At 35.6% G+C, this 15,571-nt stretch overlaps 2 protein-coding genes across 2 annotated transcripts; one reads left to right on the top strand and one right to left on the bottom strand.

Moving 5' to 3' along the window:
• Positions 1-151: 151 nt before the first annotated feature.
• Positions 152-3,246, top strand: LOC138311341 (ATP-dependent DNA helicase RecQ-like). Its single transcript, XM_069252762.1, has 2 exons — positions 152-1,599; positions 1,825-3,246. The coding sequence occupies exons 1-2, from the start codon at positions 1,148-1,150 to the stop codon at positions 2,993-2,995; spliced, it is 1,623 nt and encodes a 540-aa protein (XP_069108863.1). The 5' UTR covers positions 152-1,147; the 3' UTR covers positions 2,996-3,246.
• Positions 3,247-3,304: 58 nt separating this feature from the next.
• Positions 3,305-11,457, bottom strand: LOC138311343 (uncharacterized). The gene is given in 7 exon segments (XM_069252763.1): positions 3,305-4,563; positions 4,959-5,158; positions 5,468-5,589; positions 6,666-6,802; positions 6,805-7,432; positions 8,114-8,563; positions 9,476-11,457. Coding segments are annotated over 7 exon segments (2,904 nt in total). The 5' UTR covers positions 9,992-11,457; the 3' UTR covers positions 3,305-3,712.
• Between the last annotated feature and the right edge of the window lie 4,114 nt (positions 11,458-15,571).

Below are 15,571 nucleotides of genomic sequence, written 5' to 3'. Positions count from 1 at the left end.
AAACAAATTAATTGTATCATTCTTACTCTACGCTAATGACTACGGTCGTAGCGAAACAAGTCGTTACAATTTGGAACCTCCGGCGGGACCCTAATTAACTAATTAATTGAATTTCTGATTGTTGACTTACTCGTTTATTTACTACGCGGTGTGACGAATCCCTGTGGTTGTGGAATTTATACAGGTGTACTGTTTACGTTTCGGTTGAGTGGGTACGCTTGTGTGTATAATTTCTCAGGTGTGAGCTATTTATAGCTTGCACTGTGTTTCTCTTTAATATTTTGGACCTAGTCTTGTTAGCTTGATTAACGAAACTTGTGTAGGCGTTTCACATTAGTACTGGTGAGAATGTGGACAAAGCGGATTTGGGAAATGAAATATAGGCTTTACAATCCTGGGTAAAAAAACTTTCATTGCGAATGCTCATGGGAGGTGTCGTGTAACAGGGTACGGGGGAAGGATGGGCGACAGTATTACTGGGGAGGCCGCTCATAGGTAAAGGGGACTAAGTAGGATTTATTGTAGTAACTGATATTGGGTTAGAGTGAGTTAAATTCCGAAACTGATAGGCCAGTACTGAAAATACAATAATAGTATTGATATTACAATTTTATAGGACTAACATTTGTTGTTCAACTTGTTTTTCATGTTTGCTGTGTACTGGTGCCCCTGACCTGGGGGGAGGAACTAAGGAAGAGGACCCAGGCCCCTGTGTCATTGCTGGTGCCACAACGTCAAAGCGGTTTGGGGAAATGCGTACGGCCCTGCCTGGACCCAGACGTCCTTATGGTTATTCCGGAAAGTGTGACATAAAGTGCCCGGAGGAACTTTAATGTGATAAGTATCGGTACATTGGGGTGTTGTTTTTGGCCATGGTAACAAAAAACCCCTGTACATGATTCCAGGGAATTTCAGTGTTACACAAGGAGAACATTATAGTTTGGGCCCGATCCATCCTCGATACTCCAGGGCTTCCGATCACTTACGATCTCTACACCCCTGGACTATCTCGTAGCAAAATTGAAGGCTCCCGGGTCTGCCACCTACCGGTCGGAGTGGGTTACGTCCCTTTGAATTACGTATTTACCGACCAATCAAATTGCGTGTTACAAAATAGCTCCACTTCAATAAAAGGTAAACATGGACGATGATAAACATGGATGAGCAAGAAAACTTAATGAAATTGATATGCGAACGATTTAAGATTACCGAATTACGACAACACCAGGAAACAGCTATTCGCGCTCTAAGCGATGGAAAAGATGTGTTTATCGGCACAAAGACAGGTAGTGGGAAGTCTCTTGCATACGAATGTTTCCCCTTACTACGTCAAAGCACCACCGTTTTAATCATAGCACCACTAATTTCGATAATGTATGAACAGTGTGACCGGTTGGAAAAGCATGGATTCAGGGCAACATATATCGGCAAGGACCAGAATGAAAATGATGGCATTATAAACGGAGACTATGACTTTGTTTTTGGTAGTCCTGAATGTTTCTTAGACGATTCGAAATGGCGAAGTATGTTGAAATCGGAACCCTTCCAACAGAAGCTGAGACTAATAGTTGTTGATGAAGCGCATACAGTTATCCAATGGTATGTAGAGAGTAGAAGACGTACAACTCATACTGATTACAATGATTTGCTAATTTTAATGCCATAATTTAATATAGAAATTTCTAAACTTGTCAATCGGTATAGACTTGCGGCCATAGATTTGTTGTACCTTTTTGTATGTTACTTAGAACAGGTTGCTTAATTCCCCTATTGCACAATTATACTAGTATATTTAGAACATATTACCTTTATTCTGTGTTACAGGGGTAAAGGTTCAACAAAGGAGGATCCGTTTCGAATTGCCTTTTCTAGAATTGGAGAGCTACGCTCATTGTGCAAAAAAGCCCAACTTCTTGCATTAACAGCAACATCTGGACCAACACAGAGGAGGCAAATAATGAGGACTCTCTGTTTCAAACCAATTCATGAGGTGATCACAGAATCACCAGATCGACGCAACATTAAGATCTCCACTCGTTGCATTCCCAACAATGATGATGTAGAAGACACTTTTAACTTTCTAATAAACTATTTATCATCAGAGAAGGAGAAACTCCCTAGGCATGTTATTTTTTGTGAATCGATTGTGAATGTTTCCAAAATTCACTCCGTATTTGTTAAACATTTTGGACAGTCGTGTGAACTTTTTGATATGTATCACAGCAAAACTACTGAAAAGGTGAAATCAAAAATAAGGAAAGACATGTCAGAAGACGGAAAAATACGTGTTCTCATTTGCACAAACTCTGCAGGAATGGGTGTTAACTTTCAAGAATTAAATCACATTATACACTACGGTATACCACGCCAAATGGACACATTTGTGCAACAGATGGGTCGTGCTGGTCGAGATGGTAATTTTGCAAACGAACTTGTTCTATATAAGGCACACAAAGGTCATTTAAAACACATAGAAAGTGATCTTGTGAAACTAGTGAAGGACTCAAAACAGTGTCGACATAAAGAGTTATGTTCTGTCACAACACACACACCTATTGAACCAAAGCATCAATGCTGTGATGTATGTGAGAACAGTTGTAAGTGTGGTGGAAACGCGTGTCAAGAGACTCAAATAGCACCATACCCTGCAGACACAGAAAATGTTGAGTCTCAGATGGAAATGAAACGTGGGGTTTCAAATGACGAACGGAATAATCTGCGCCATGAACTTTTTGTGCTAAAGTATTCATTGGATGACTTCAGCACATTTGTGAATACAGAGGTTATTCACGGATTGACAGAAAAAGTCATTGACAACATTGTCCTCAAATGTGATGTTTTATTCACAACTGCAGACATTTTGAAACATGTTGACATTTGGACATACAATGTTGCTTTGGACATATACAATGTTATTAGTAAAGTGTTTGGGGACTCAGAAATGTACAATTTAGGAATTGAGCTTGAGGATGATGGTGATTCGGACAGTGATTGAAAACGTTGGTACTATCAATTCCTATTAAATAAATCCATCTGTACCTTACTATTTTATGATTGTTGCTTTATATTTCTGAATGTACATGTATATGAATAATGCATGTACATGTAATTTTGAAGGATAGGGATATCATAACTAATTTACTATAGCCACAAAATGTAGTAGTACAATTGTACCTGAGCGATTATGATTTGCCATTTTAAAATAAGATTAAAGAAAACTGCAACTGGAAATTGATTCATGTATGATAAAACTGTGTGATATTTTTTTTTATTAAAATCAAGTTGTTTACATTCTATACATTAAAACATTTTACCTATAAATAGTTATTTTGTTGATGCAATAGTAATGTCACATCATAAGGTTCTATTGTACAGGTACCATATGTAAATCAGCTTGCTGCGCATTCCTAAAAGGACACATATGTTTTAATTTACATTAATATTAGACTAATTAAAACAGTATTACCTGTAGGTAGCACGTGCACTATGAGAGAGAAAAAAGTTTTCTAAAAATGAAGTAGGTACTGCAAATAATTTGAAGGCCAAAACTACACACACCAGAGTTGAAAATAAAACAATGCAGCATATTGAAAATCTGGCCATAACAAGTCTTGGAATAGCTGAAAAAATTATATACATGTATATGCATATCATAGTCAGATTTGAATTGTTAAGCTCTGTTTTCTTTAAGTCCAAAAAGAGCCACATTTAATTACACAATCTCATATGACAGTCGTTCCTTTTGTTTTGAAAGCCATTTATGAAAAACGTCTGTCTTCACGCGCGAGTAGATATCACGAAAACCTGGAAATGAACAAAACTCTCTACCAGGGACATAGTCCATAATGTCAGATTCCTGGATTTCTTTCACCATGGAAACAAGGTCATTGATTTTTGATACCTCTGGACGCTTGGTACCACTTGGTTTCATCAAACACTCATGTTTCATATTCTCCCGCATCTCATGTTGAACTTGGAGTGTAAGTGCGGCTCGTCGAGCACTAGCATAGGTACAGTTTGCGCCTTGATCCTGAATTTTTTTCTTTACGTTGTGTACTTGGATCTCGACCAAATTGTCATTAGGGATGTTGTGTTCACGTCCACCACGTAAACTTGAAGTACAATTCCATTTGTACTCGTATGCCATGCGTGGAGATAGTAAAGCCACAATGTAAGCCAAAAATCTGAAAAGCCACAGTTGGTATTTTGTATGATTTCCAACATGAGATAGAAGTAACTGGAACTTGGCATTTTCTTCTATTCTATCACCATCGGCCATTTGGTATGCATCATTGGTGTCTCGAAGAAGTAGTGCACACTTAAGGAAAGAAGCCCGATAAATAGCGATGCTGTCCGCTTTACAGGAATCCTCATCCATGCCATCATTGTCTTCTTCCATCCAATCATGATGTGCTTGGAGGTGACCTTTCAAATTACCAACTCTTTTGTACTTTTTGTCACAATAGCTGCAGACATATCTTTGTTCATGATCAACAAACATGTCTTTCAAGACATTTCTCTGTCTGTCCAATTCCATAGTTCTTTGCTGTATCAGTTCCAACTCTGAAAAATAAGAAACAAATTTAAACTTAATTTAACAAATGGAACATTGCACATAAGGGGCTTCCTCGATACTCCTGGGGTTACAATCACTTGTGATCCCCTTTTAAACCTAATTTTTAATTCATTATCAAGGATCACAGAAATTGTTCATTTTTTATTAGTTACTGAATATCATTTGCAAAATGAGCAAATAACTATACAAACTTGGTTTCTCTTCCCCATGTGTTTCTTGCCCAATTATGTTTCAATCACCACAATACTCCAGGGGTACTATCATTGAAGTTATTTCCAGGTATAATGTAAGTGGCAGTAGCCCCTGGAGTATTGAGGATGAGTAGTGATTAACAAGATGGACAGACCAGGTTAGGTAAAAATCCTACATAAATATCACTTACTGTCATTAAACTTGATGTATTTATCAAGGATTTCTTTGGCTACACCATGGATGAACTCAAGTTTTTGATCTGTTCCAAGAGCTGCAAAGAACGGTTGTTTCCTGGTAGATTCAGAATCTATCTCATCAAGCCCCAGCAAATGCATGCATGCTGCCAAAATATACGCATCCAAGACATCATCTATGAAGGCGTAGTGAGCCCTGAAGAAAGAAAACTTCTGATTGAACACTTTAATGTGAATAATGGTTTTAAAGAAAAAAAAATATTTTAAAGCCTCTTCCCATTCTCACTTCATTTATTGATATACCAGATAGGTACTTTTGTACATGTAGAGAGCACTAGTGTACAAGAGAATTTTAATATTCAGTTTTGTTTGTGAATATTCATTATAATAAATCATATACATTTTCTTTAACACAGCTGTTAAAGTTTGCTACTAATATAACATATTAAAGAGACGCATTTCTTTGTCACAACGGTATACTTTTATCTAACATATGCATAATCACCTGTATTTCTCAATAACCTGGTCAGCCCCCTGGACATTAGTACGGCCAATGACATTCCTCAGGCTGGCAAGAGTTCCTTGATCTGTTGCAGAGCTGATCTTGTAGAAAGTCTGATATATGAACTGAAACAAAAAGATCAAACTTAAATGTCAATAATTAAATTTACTTTGTTCTTATGCTAAATCTGACTTTCTGATTAGCCAACAACTGAGTTTAACACATTTTTTTTCATAACCCAATGACATTAACAAATAGTGACATCAATGTTTATAATTAAATAATAGCATGTAATTATATTATATTGGACACCAATGCAATATTTTATCATAAAAAATCAATTCCATATTTTCCATATATAAACTGTATATTGTACTGTGAACCAACTTAATATTGAAGGAACTTGTTTGGTATTAATTGTAAATTCTGAAGACATTTTTGCAGTTTTGAGATTCCTAGCTAATCGCCAACAAAATATGCATTAGTTAATTGCATGCATTACAAAGTTTGCAACATGGCTAGCTTTGTGAACAAGTGGAAATTAACGAAAAACAAATGAAAAAGTACTGTATAGCATGAAATCTCAGCAGGTACTATCTTTAGTGGTTTGGAGCTGATATAGGTAGAAATATTTGTGATTCACGGATCCATAGCAACCACAAAAACAACTATTTCTTCACTACGAAAATTTCATGTTAAACAGTATAAACAATCTATATGAATGGCCTTCCATGACAGGTTTCTACAACTACTTTGAACATAAAACACAACAACAGAAAAACACATGCCAGATCTTCTGAGGATGTTAAACAAGGGTTGACACTAGTGGGGAAGTCCGGGGCTGTCTGAAAAAAACATATTGGGCTTCACTGATAGTAAAGCAGTTAAGCAGGATGCCTATCACATTTCAGCTTATCCATGTTTATTTTAGAAAGGTAAAATAATTACGCTTTGAGATTTGCAAATATCAATCCCAAATTTCACTGGAATGCTGGGTATTGCATCTGGGAATTGGAAAATTTTCAAGACCCTGTATATATTATATAACAACAGAATAAGGGCTGCAAAGAATAACAACATAGCATCCCTATGGTCTGTCGGGGAGAAAAAGTTAGTGTCTACCTCTGTTTAACTAATAAAACTAAACTAAATTTCTTATCTAAACCAACTGGGTGAACTCTGAACTCATGAAAAAGAATACCAATAACAAGTTCATCATCCTGTGCAGTCCTTCTGGCCTGTGGATAACACCTGCTAGTCTTTCAAAATCAGTGGGACTATTCAGCATGGCCAACTGAGCTGAGTAAGCTGTTTCGTTGGTCAGTACATCCCCACCTTCTTTTGGATCACTGATGGATTTTCATCATCAGTGTGAGCAATGTACTTTTCGTGGACATGTTCTAATATGGAAATCATATCCTCTGACTTGTTTTCACTCTTGTCGAGCAAATCCAATATGGCAAAGTCAGATTTTTTGGATGTTTCCTCTATATGGGGATGTGGTATATATTCTGGGATGCAGTCACTGTACTTTTTGAAACAGTCCATATACTTGACAAGCACTTTCATGATGTGAAGTGTAAACCGTTTCTCCATGGAAGTACATTCTGCCAAACTTGGAACAAATTGGCTATTATCCACCTTAGTGATTTCTGCTAACGGAGCACTGTCATCTAGAAACGGGTTAAGTACCCTTTTCTCCACTCCAACTAGAAGAAACCAGTGCCAACTGTGACCTTTATTTTCTTTGGTCATATGTGATGGTCTACGGGTAATATCTATATTGTCCCCAATGATTTCAGCTGACTTCAACTGAACTGACCTACCTGTCGGATGTTCAATCTCCTGCTTTTCCTCCAACATTAGGACTTTTGTATGTTTCCTTTGCCTCTCCATCAGATTGCTCCTCATGTTGCTTGTGGCTTGTGTAGACACACTCAGTCCAAGTTTGTTTAGGATAGAGATAGTCTGAAATAAATAATTACAAAGAAAAAATGCTGTCAAAGATATGGAAGTTATATGTTCAAATTATTTTTCATCAAAATTAACAAACATTTTAATCTACTGTACAGTGTAACCTGTCTATAAAGACCACTCAAGGAACCAAGAAGGAATAGACTTTGTAGCCAAGTGATCTATATACACAAGTGTTATTGTGTTTGAATTTGACCATTAGGTACCTAAGACAGTGATCTAATTTTTTTTAAAGTCGGTTTTATTAATTTAATGTCCTATTAACAGCCAGTGTCATGTAAGGACGTGCCAGGTTTTTTGGTGGAGCAAAGCCAGAGTACCCGGAGAAAAACCACCGACCAGTGGTCAGTACCTGGCAATGGCTCCACATGGGATTCAAACTCGCAAATCAGAGGTGGAGGGCTTGTGGCTATATGTCAAGACAACTTTACCACTTGGCCACTGCGACCGCTGTCTTATTAAGAAGTCAGTCTCTACACTGAGGTGGCCGATAAGGAAGGTTCGATTGTATACTGCATTTCAAATGTAACGCTTCAGACAATAAAAACTATATATGGTACTGAAATAAAATTCCATGTCCTTTCTATAGGTATATTTTTCTGATTTCATCATTTGTTTATAATAATTTTTTCTATACAAATATGTTATTTAATAATTAAATCACTTAATTTTTACCTCATCTGTTGCTCCTCCGTGATCCAATATCTGACTGATGATATGCTGGAATGCTGACATGTGGGTGTTTCTGAATTTCAATGCTACAGCTGATGTCACTGCAGTTCCCACTTTGGAGTCTTTCACTATTGTGGTAATGAGTTGGTGAAAAAGTGGAGCCCATGTTGCTACTTCTGTATTAAGGTTGGCAAATTTGAATGTTGTGAGACTATTGCTGTCCAGATTTCGGAGAATAGATTTATTAATTGTGGAGGTTAAACGTGAGATTTCGGTTTGTAATTCTGCAACGATACACTTATGAATGTGTTCTTTTAGGGGTGTTTTCATTAAAGCTTTTGCTGTCCTCAATTTTGAATTATGGATTGCCAAGTTCTTTATACTCTGTGAGAGTTGAATGTCCTTGATGATTTTTGACCTAATGCGAGCATCTGTTTTTGTTCTGTACATGACCTATTGTGGGGAAAAAACATAGTCATTAAAATTAAAGTACCTAGCTCTTGTAATAAAACAACTGTCAGAAAATCATGTGCAAATGCATTGAAACTAGTTGTTTAGTTAACAATATTATTAACAGTTTAAATTTCTATCAGTCACATGCACTCTAATTCCCTTTAAAACATGTATATCTTGTAACACATGTACAAGAAAACAACACATAATTCATACACTAATGCTTATAAAGCTTTATATCAATACATCAACAGTATTCCCCTCCTCAAGAATTTATAGTAAAAACATGTACATGTATAAATGTATACACATCTTATATAATATGTTTATATATAGTAATACATGTCTTTCGATACATCACAATAAACAAGAAAAGTAGATTAATTTTGTTATCTAATGGGTATTAATCTTAGAGTTTTTTTTATTGTATTTCACTATAAAATGATGGCCGAAACAGGAGTATAGATTGAAATCCCGACTTCTTAAAAAAAAAATTCGTAAAAAAGTGGAAAAAAATTAGGGTCGGGGGTAAAAACATTCGGTCGGTCCGGTAACCCTAAACAGACATTTTTTTTGGCCTTATTAATCAAATGGAAGCAAATTTATCTCTATTGCTTTACTATGGGGCTAAAAATATAACACAGGTAAAACTCAATCAACCACGACACCTGCACTGAATTTCCCTGTTGGATATATACTAGTCAATCACAGGGCCATGTATAGTTTCTATATGAAAAAATAGGCAGATTCTGGCTATTTTTTCATATAGAAACTATACATGGCCCTGTGAGTCAATGAAGAACACCTAACCTATCATTTTCATTTCACAGAATCCTGCTTTTGAATTTATACAACTAAATGATCACAATTATATACAATAGCATGCGTTAAGATGACATTGTAAAGACATACCTTCACTTTATCGGGCGAGAATAATTTTACGGGCCTTTTGCGTGTTTGTCCAAGATCGCCAATCGAAGATGTTGGGAGCACATGCAACGTTACAGTCTTGGGAGATTTCGGAACTTGGTCCGACACTTTAGATGGTGTAGAAAATGTCAGCGCCTTTTTGGTCTTTCTTGGCGTCGGGGAATGAATGATAACTCTTTTTTTAGATACGGGGGTGACACAGAGTGGTTTCCTTGCATGTTTATGCTTTTCCCTTAAAGCAGCCACTAGCGTATCGTTCTCTGCACGAAGTGAATCAAGCTTGTGAGTCAGGTCAAACTGCAAACGGCTGAGTTTATTCAGCTTCACAAAGCATTGACCACAAACGTGGCGTGACAACCCATCTTCCGTAGTAGCTAAATACCCAAGTATTTGGGACAGTTGATCGATCACTTTAAATGTTGGCCCAAAGATCACTCTACGGTCTTTCACTGGCAATGTTCCTCCACACAGACGACAGTCAAGCGATGCAGTCGCCATGTTTGTTTTGACAGTAAGTCCACACGACCGAATGTGATAACGAGCATTTTCATTGGTCAGGCGCTTTACTCAGAAAACGGCCCTAGACCAATGAAATGGCGACCCGGGAGCCTTCAATTTTGCTACGAGATAGTCCAGGGGTGTAGAGATCGTAAGTGATCGGAAGCCCTGCAGTATCGAGGATGGGCTTTCGTGTGCATCGGTGAAAAAAAATCCGCACTGTATTTAAATGTATATATTATACTATTCAAAATATATCAAGAAAACAATACCCTTACCTTTCTATCAAATCGATCTTCCGACCAGTTACCACTGCCCCTCTCGCTCTCAATATTCCGCTTTCAGTTTGGGAACTGCCCAGTTTCGACAAGGCTTTGCCGCCATATTATTTATAATCGCTATGGACCTTAGTACACTAGCGCCACCACAGAGTTATCGTTCCTGAGTGATCTCGGCGGAGTCCATTAGAAGCTCAAACTTTTCAATGGTGGTACTGGTTGGCGACATATTATCGTGAAGAACATATTATCGTGATTTTGATTGACGGGTTACACTGAATGCGATTTTTAAACGGTTTTGTGTTTAGAAAGATGACACCTACCAAAATTACCAACAATATTTTCAAATTTTGAAGAAAATTTAATTTTTAACATAAAAATACCAAATTTCAGTAAATCTTACCTCACAAGTACAACATTAGCCAGGGGGAATGCATGATATCGGCTTTATTCTAAGATAATAGTCCCGATTTATATATCGTCTGCTTCCTCTGATGACAGACAACAGCGTTCAAAAAACGAAAGTTGTAAGGGAGGTAATTCAATCTTAGAAAAGAACGCTGATCGGGGTCACTCAAGCGCTTTTGACCAGACGACAAAATACAAGGTAGAAAACAATGCCGATTTGATTTGTTATTTTATTGTTTACAGAATTAATCACCACCAGAAATCATTCAAATATATTTAATATTTATTCAGAATACTAATAATTTATACAGACATGTGAGAAATATTTGTCATTTTGCCAGAAATAGATCGGTAAATGGCGACCTCTTCATTTCCCCTGTCAGCGTAATCTAACGATTTTACATGTCATAAACAATACACGTTTTCTCTCTTTCGCAACGCAGTTTTTACATCAATTATTTTTTTTAAAATAGTTCAAATGTTTATCTTTATGTTGATACCAAATTTAATTTATTCCATCACACGTAACTATTTTTAATATTTTTTTGAAAAAAAATCACGATAATATGTTCAGTAAAAAGACACGAAAACATATTTGACCGACTTTTTTCAAAGGGCTGTGTTTATTGTAAAATATCATATAAATTCACTTAAAGCTTATTTATTTAAAGTGTTGTGGACCAAAGCCTATTTACAACTCTAAAAATCTAAATTTAGATACAACGTTTAGAAAAAAATCGAGAAAAATCGCTATTTTTTCACGATAATATGTCGCCAGCCAGTAATGGTATAAAGTAAGTAACTATTGTAACTGAAGAAAAATACTAAATCGTCTGCTCCTGTTTTTTATAAAGAAAAACTGTCATTTGTCAGCGGTGGGGCATCTTTAATGAAACTGTTTATGTAGAATAACATTGGAAAGATTTCGGACTAGAGTCAAAAATCAGTTTGATTTGACTGTAACTTACAGAGTTATTGCCCTTTGCACTAATAATTATTATTAGACCTTGTGAAAACGATAACTTAAGTAAATACTTACAGAGATTACCAGGGTTATGAAACTTTGGATTTAGACTAACATTGGAAAGATCTCTGACTAGTCTTGATTCGACTGTAACTTATGGAGTTGATTACTGTGTTGTGTAAATATTTTTATGTTCACAAAAAATTGTTTCCTATTTCGTGAATTTTTTGTGAAAAGGAACAAAAGACATCAGTTGGCTAATAAATATGGATCAAATATCAGGTGACTGTTAAGGTCCCATGGGCCCCTTATCCTGTTTCCGGTTTTTACGGTAAAACTTGGTTTTACCAGTATTGGGATCGCAATTCCGGAACTAGCTTTTTACCCCCCCCGGCTGGTGTCGTGAAGAATAAACTGAATAACCACACATTTGTGGTATATGTAGTTGTAATTTGCACCCAGATACAATATAAACTAGTTTAGAATCTTTCTGTAAACTTATTCAGCAGCATCAATATCAATTTAAGTGGATTGCGAAGAAAATAAGAAAATTTAGTGAACTGCATTTCATTATTAACTTAATAATATTCACAAGACGATTATCATATACAAGTGGTGTCGTGGTAAGTCCTGAGCATTCTATGCTGACGTCCGGGGTTCAACCCTTGTCGTCGGCAGCTTACTTTTATTTTTTTTTATTTCATATTTTTATTTGTTGTTAATTCACCATGCTTGAAAATATTCTTTTATTTTGTCTTTATATTTATTTTTGTTTTATTTTATTTTTATTTTCCAAAAGTTTATTCCAAACATAGACATGTACTGTACAGTATAGCATATACACTAAATTACGAACATCCCACTATTACGGCCACTTATTTTCAGTTCCGATTTTTTTTCTCTTCAGAAATACAATCACACCGCTATTCCGTTTTACGACCAATTTTCATAGTCCCAACGACCACTAAATTAAAGGCCGGGCACGGGGTATAAAAGGGAGACAACTTGAGAAAATGGCTGGAAATACAAAATTTTGGCAGCTCTCACTTCAGAGAAAGATTCTCTTTTATTTCATGTTTTTCATTAACACCTTTATATTAAATTCTGTCATGGCAATTCATATTTTAGTAAGGAATCTGAATATGTAAATGGTTTTTTTATCAAAATTATCTTTTAGTAGTTATTTCAATGTATAGAATTATTTGGCAAGATAAGGGTCCTGTCAATCAAAGTTTGAATTTGCCGTTGATCTCACCGGAAGTTTATAGCGGATGTTTACAGACACACTGTTGCTATGGTCTAGGCTACGCATGCTGAGTAACAAGTTACCCTACCTTATCTCAGTTTTGGCGCTAATATCCAGAATCTCACACAGGTTTTATCCAATTACCAGAGTAAATACCATAGTTATGTACTATCCATAATCCAGTAATGTTAATGATACAAATCAAATACAACACAGAGCTTCTAGTCAATGGTTCATATTTCACCCAAAGGCCGGTATGATTTCACACTGTAACACATTGATGACCAACCCACTTTTTGTTTCTACATGAGAGGTGATTCTCATCAAAGAATAAATTCATGTGGTTAAGGAGTATCCAAAACCATCAACATTTAACCATTCCTTTGTATTATCAGCTTTTACATATCCTTTCTGTGTTATGTCGTTTCCCGCCATATCTGTCTTATTCTTCAACAATCCCAACTCACAAGCTCATCTTTGTCTTGTTAAATCACAAATCAAATTACTTCCTTGGTGTTTCCATTGTTCTCTCTTATTTCTAAATCCTTATATATTTTGTCTCCTGTTTGTGTTCAAGCATCAAAAGTTGCACAAACTCTGGGAATTTCCATCACCATCAGACGATGCCCTAGTTTTGTTATCTATAACTCCTTACTAAGTGTCTGGAGGGAGACTGATGGTCAGTCTTTAGCATTGACCGGATGGAAAATAAAGGGCATGGAATTTCAGTTTCATGTTACAGAGGAATGTTGTGAAGGGAGTGTAATCTATTAAATACATTACATCCATTTCAGCTTTGGATTACATATTCAAAATTGTTCATCATTGCACATTCCTTATACAGGTTGAATTTGGTATTATATTGTTATAAAGAAAATGCATATATAACTCTTCAGTTGTTTTCTAAAGTAGGTTTTGATCGTATGCAGCCTGATTATAAAAACATTTATTATAATTCCATAACTAACAAAAGGAACTTTATTTAATGATGTACGATTTTAAATTTGCTTTATTAAATAAAAGGCTACAAAAAATACTTCTTTAATAGAACTTTAAACACTATCATACCAAACAAATATCTTATACCGCTTATAAAATAATGTTATTCTATGCTAGCAGTAATCTTCCCTCACCATCTACAGTATACACTGACCATGTGGTTTAGACCCATGTGGTAGTGTTTACAAGCTGTACCAGAGGCTGGTCTCTATGCACTATAAGTATAGTCCCGCCTTCTTCCTTATCGGCTTAATTGCCAACCACCCGGTTTTTTAAGTAGGTCGTGCCCGGCCTAAATAAATGATATTTTGAAAAGAAGCATCGGAAAATTTTGAAAATATTATGAGCTGAAAGTGTAGACAATCGGTAATTTTTTGAAAATATTATGAGCTGAAAGTGTAGACAATATTCTCTTTACCTATAAGTATGCCAAATTTGGTGAAAATATATCAATAAATGAGATAAGGAAAATTCAAATGAAAAAAGTAAAAATACATATTGCGAAAAAACAAAACTGACGAATACTTACGTCCCACGATTGAAGGTTTATTGTTTTTATTTTTTTTTGGTACTATTTTTCTATTTTTTTTTATGTCATCTGCCATTAAGAGTGGATATAATATATATTATAAAGCAAATATTCAGGTAGCTCAAGGAAGAGCATGTTTTTGAAACAAGATCTAGGTTCAAGTCCTAGCCTGAATATCTTAACCAATATCACAAAGTTTTTTATATGTACCACAGGTTCTTGTGGACATGAATATGTTTATAATATTATTTTTAAAGAAAATGCTAACAAAGATAATTACAACATATGCTTCATATATAAAGACACATGTATCTCGGCCTTATAAATACTAATTCCAACACATGTAAATTACATAACAAATTTTCTTTAAAAATAATAATATAGACATATTCATGTCCACAAGTACCTGTGGTGATGACCTGCAGTTATCTCAATTTGACATATTGTATCGAGATTTACATGTTAGCTCGAGATACTCTTGCCCTGATGACTGACACCAGACTAAGACATTATGACAGATGATGACCTGCAGCTGGCCCGATACCAAACGATGTTGGCCATGGCTTATTCCACGTTTTGATATAGCAGTGCACTCTGGCCCTAAACCAGACATCTACATGTATCTGTCATAATGTCTATAAGTCTGGTGTCAGGGCCAGAGTATATCGGGCTAGATTTATATATACGTATGTGTAAATATTGTGAACAACGTGTGTAGGATAGTAAAAACTAGCTAATTCTTTACTTGAATTGTGTTAAACAAAAGTTTCATGACACAAATCAGAAGACTTAAATGCTTCTTCAAAATTTGAATTGATACAGGTGTACCAGGTAATTGGTGGTTGGTTTTTTTTGTGTTACTATTTTTCAAAAAAAAAATTCATGTCATCTGCGATTAAGCGTGGATATAACAGATATTGTATGTTGGACCTTTTTATCTTGGCAAGCCAACTGTAGATATGAAGCAAAAATTCAGGTAGCTCAAAGAAGAGCATGTTTTTGAAACAAGATCTAGGTTCAAGTCCTAGCCTGAATGTCTTAACCAATATCACAAAGTTCCAACATGTGTTAAAAAAATTACTACAATATCTTGCAAGATCTAAGGTGCAGTATACAAAAAGAATGTTTATACATACATGTAAGTTAAGTACATAAA

The sequence above is a fragment of the Argopecten irradians genome, unplaced genomic scaffold (genome assembly GCF_041381155.1).
Source record: "Argopecten irradians isolate NY unplaced genomic scaffold, Ai_NY scaffold_0017, whole genome shotgun sequence".
NCBI lineage: Eukaryota > Metazoa > Mollusca > Bivalvia > Pectinida > Pectinidae > Argopecten > Argopecten irradians.
The sequence above is the reverse complement of the archived record's forward strand: the minus strand, read 5'-3'. Positions and strand labels throughout refer to the sequence as shown.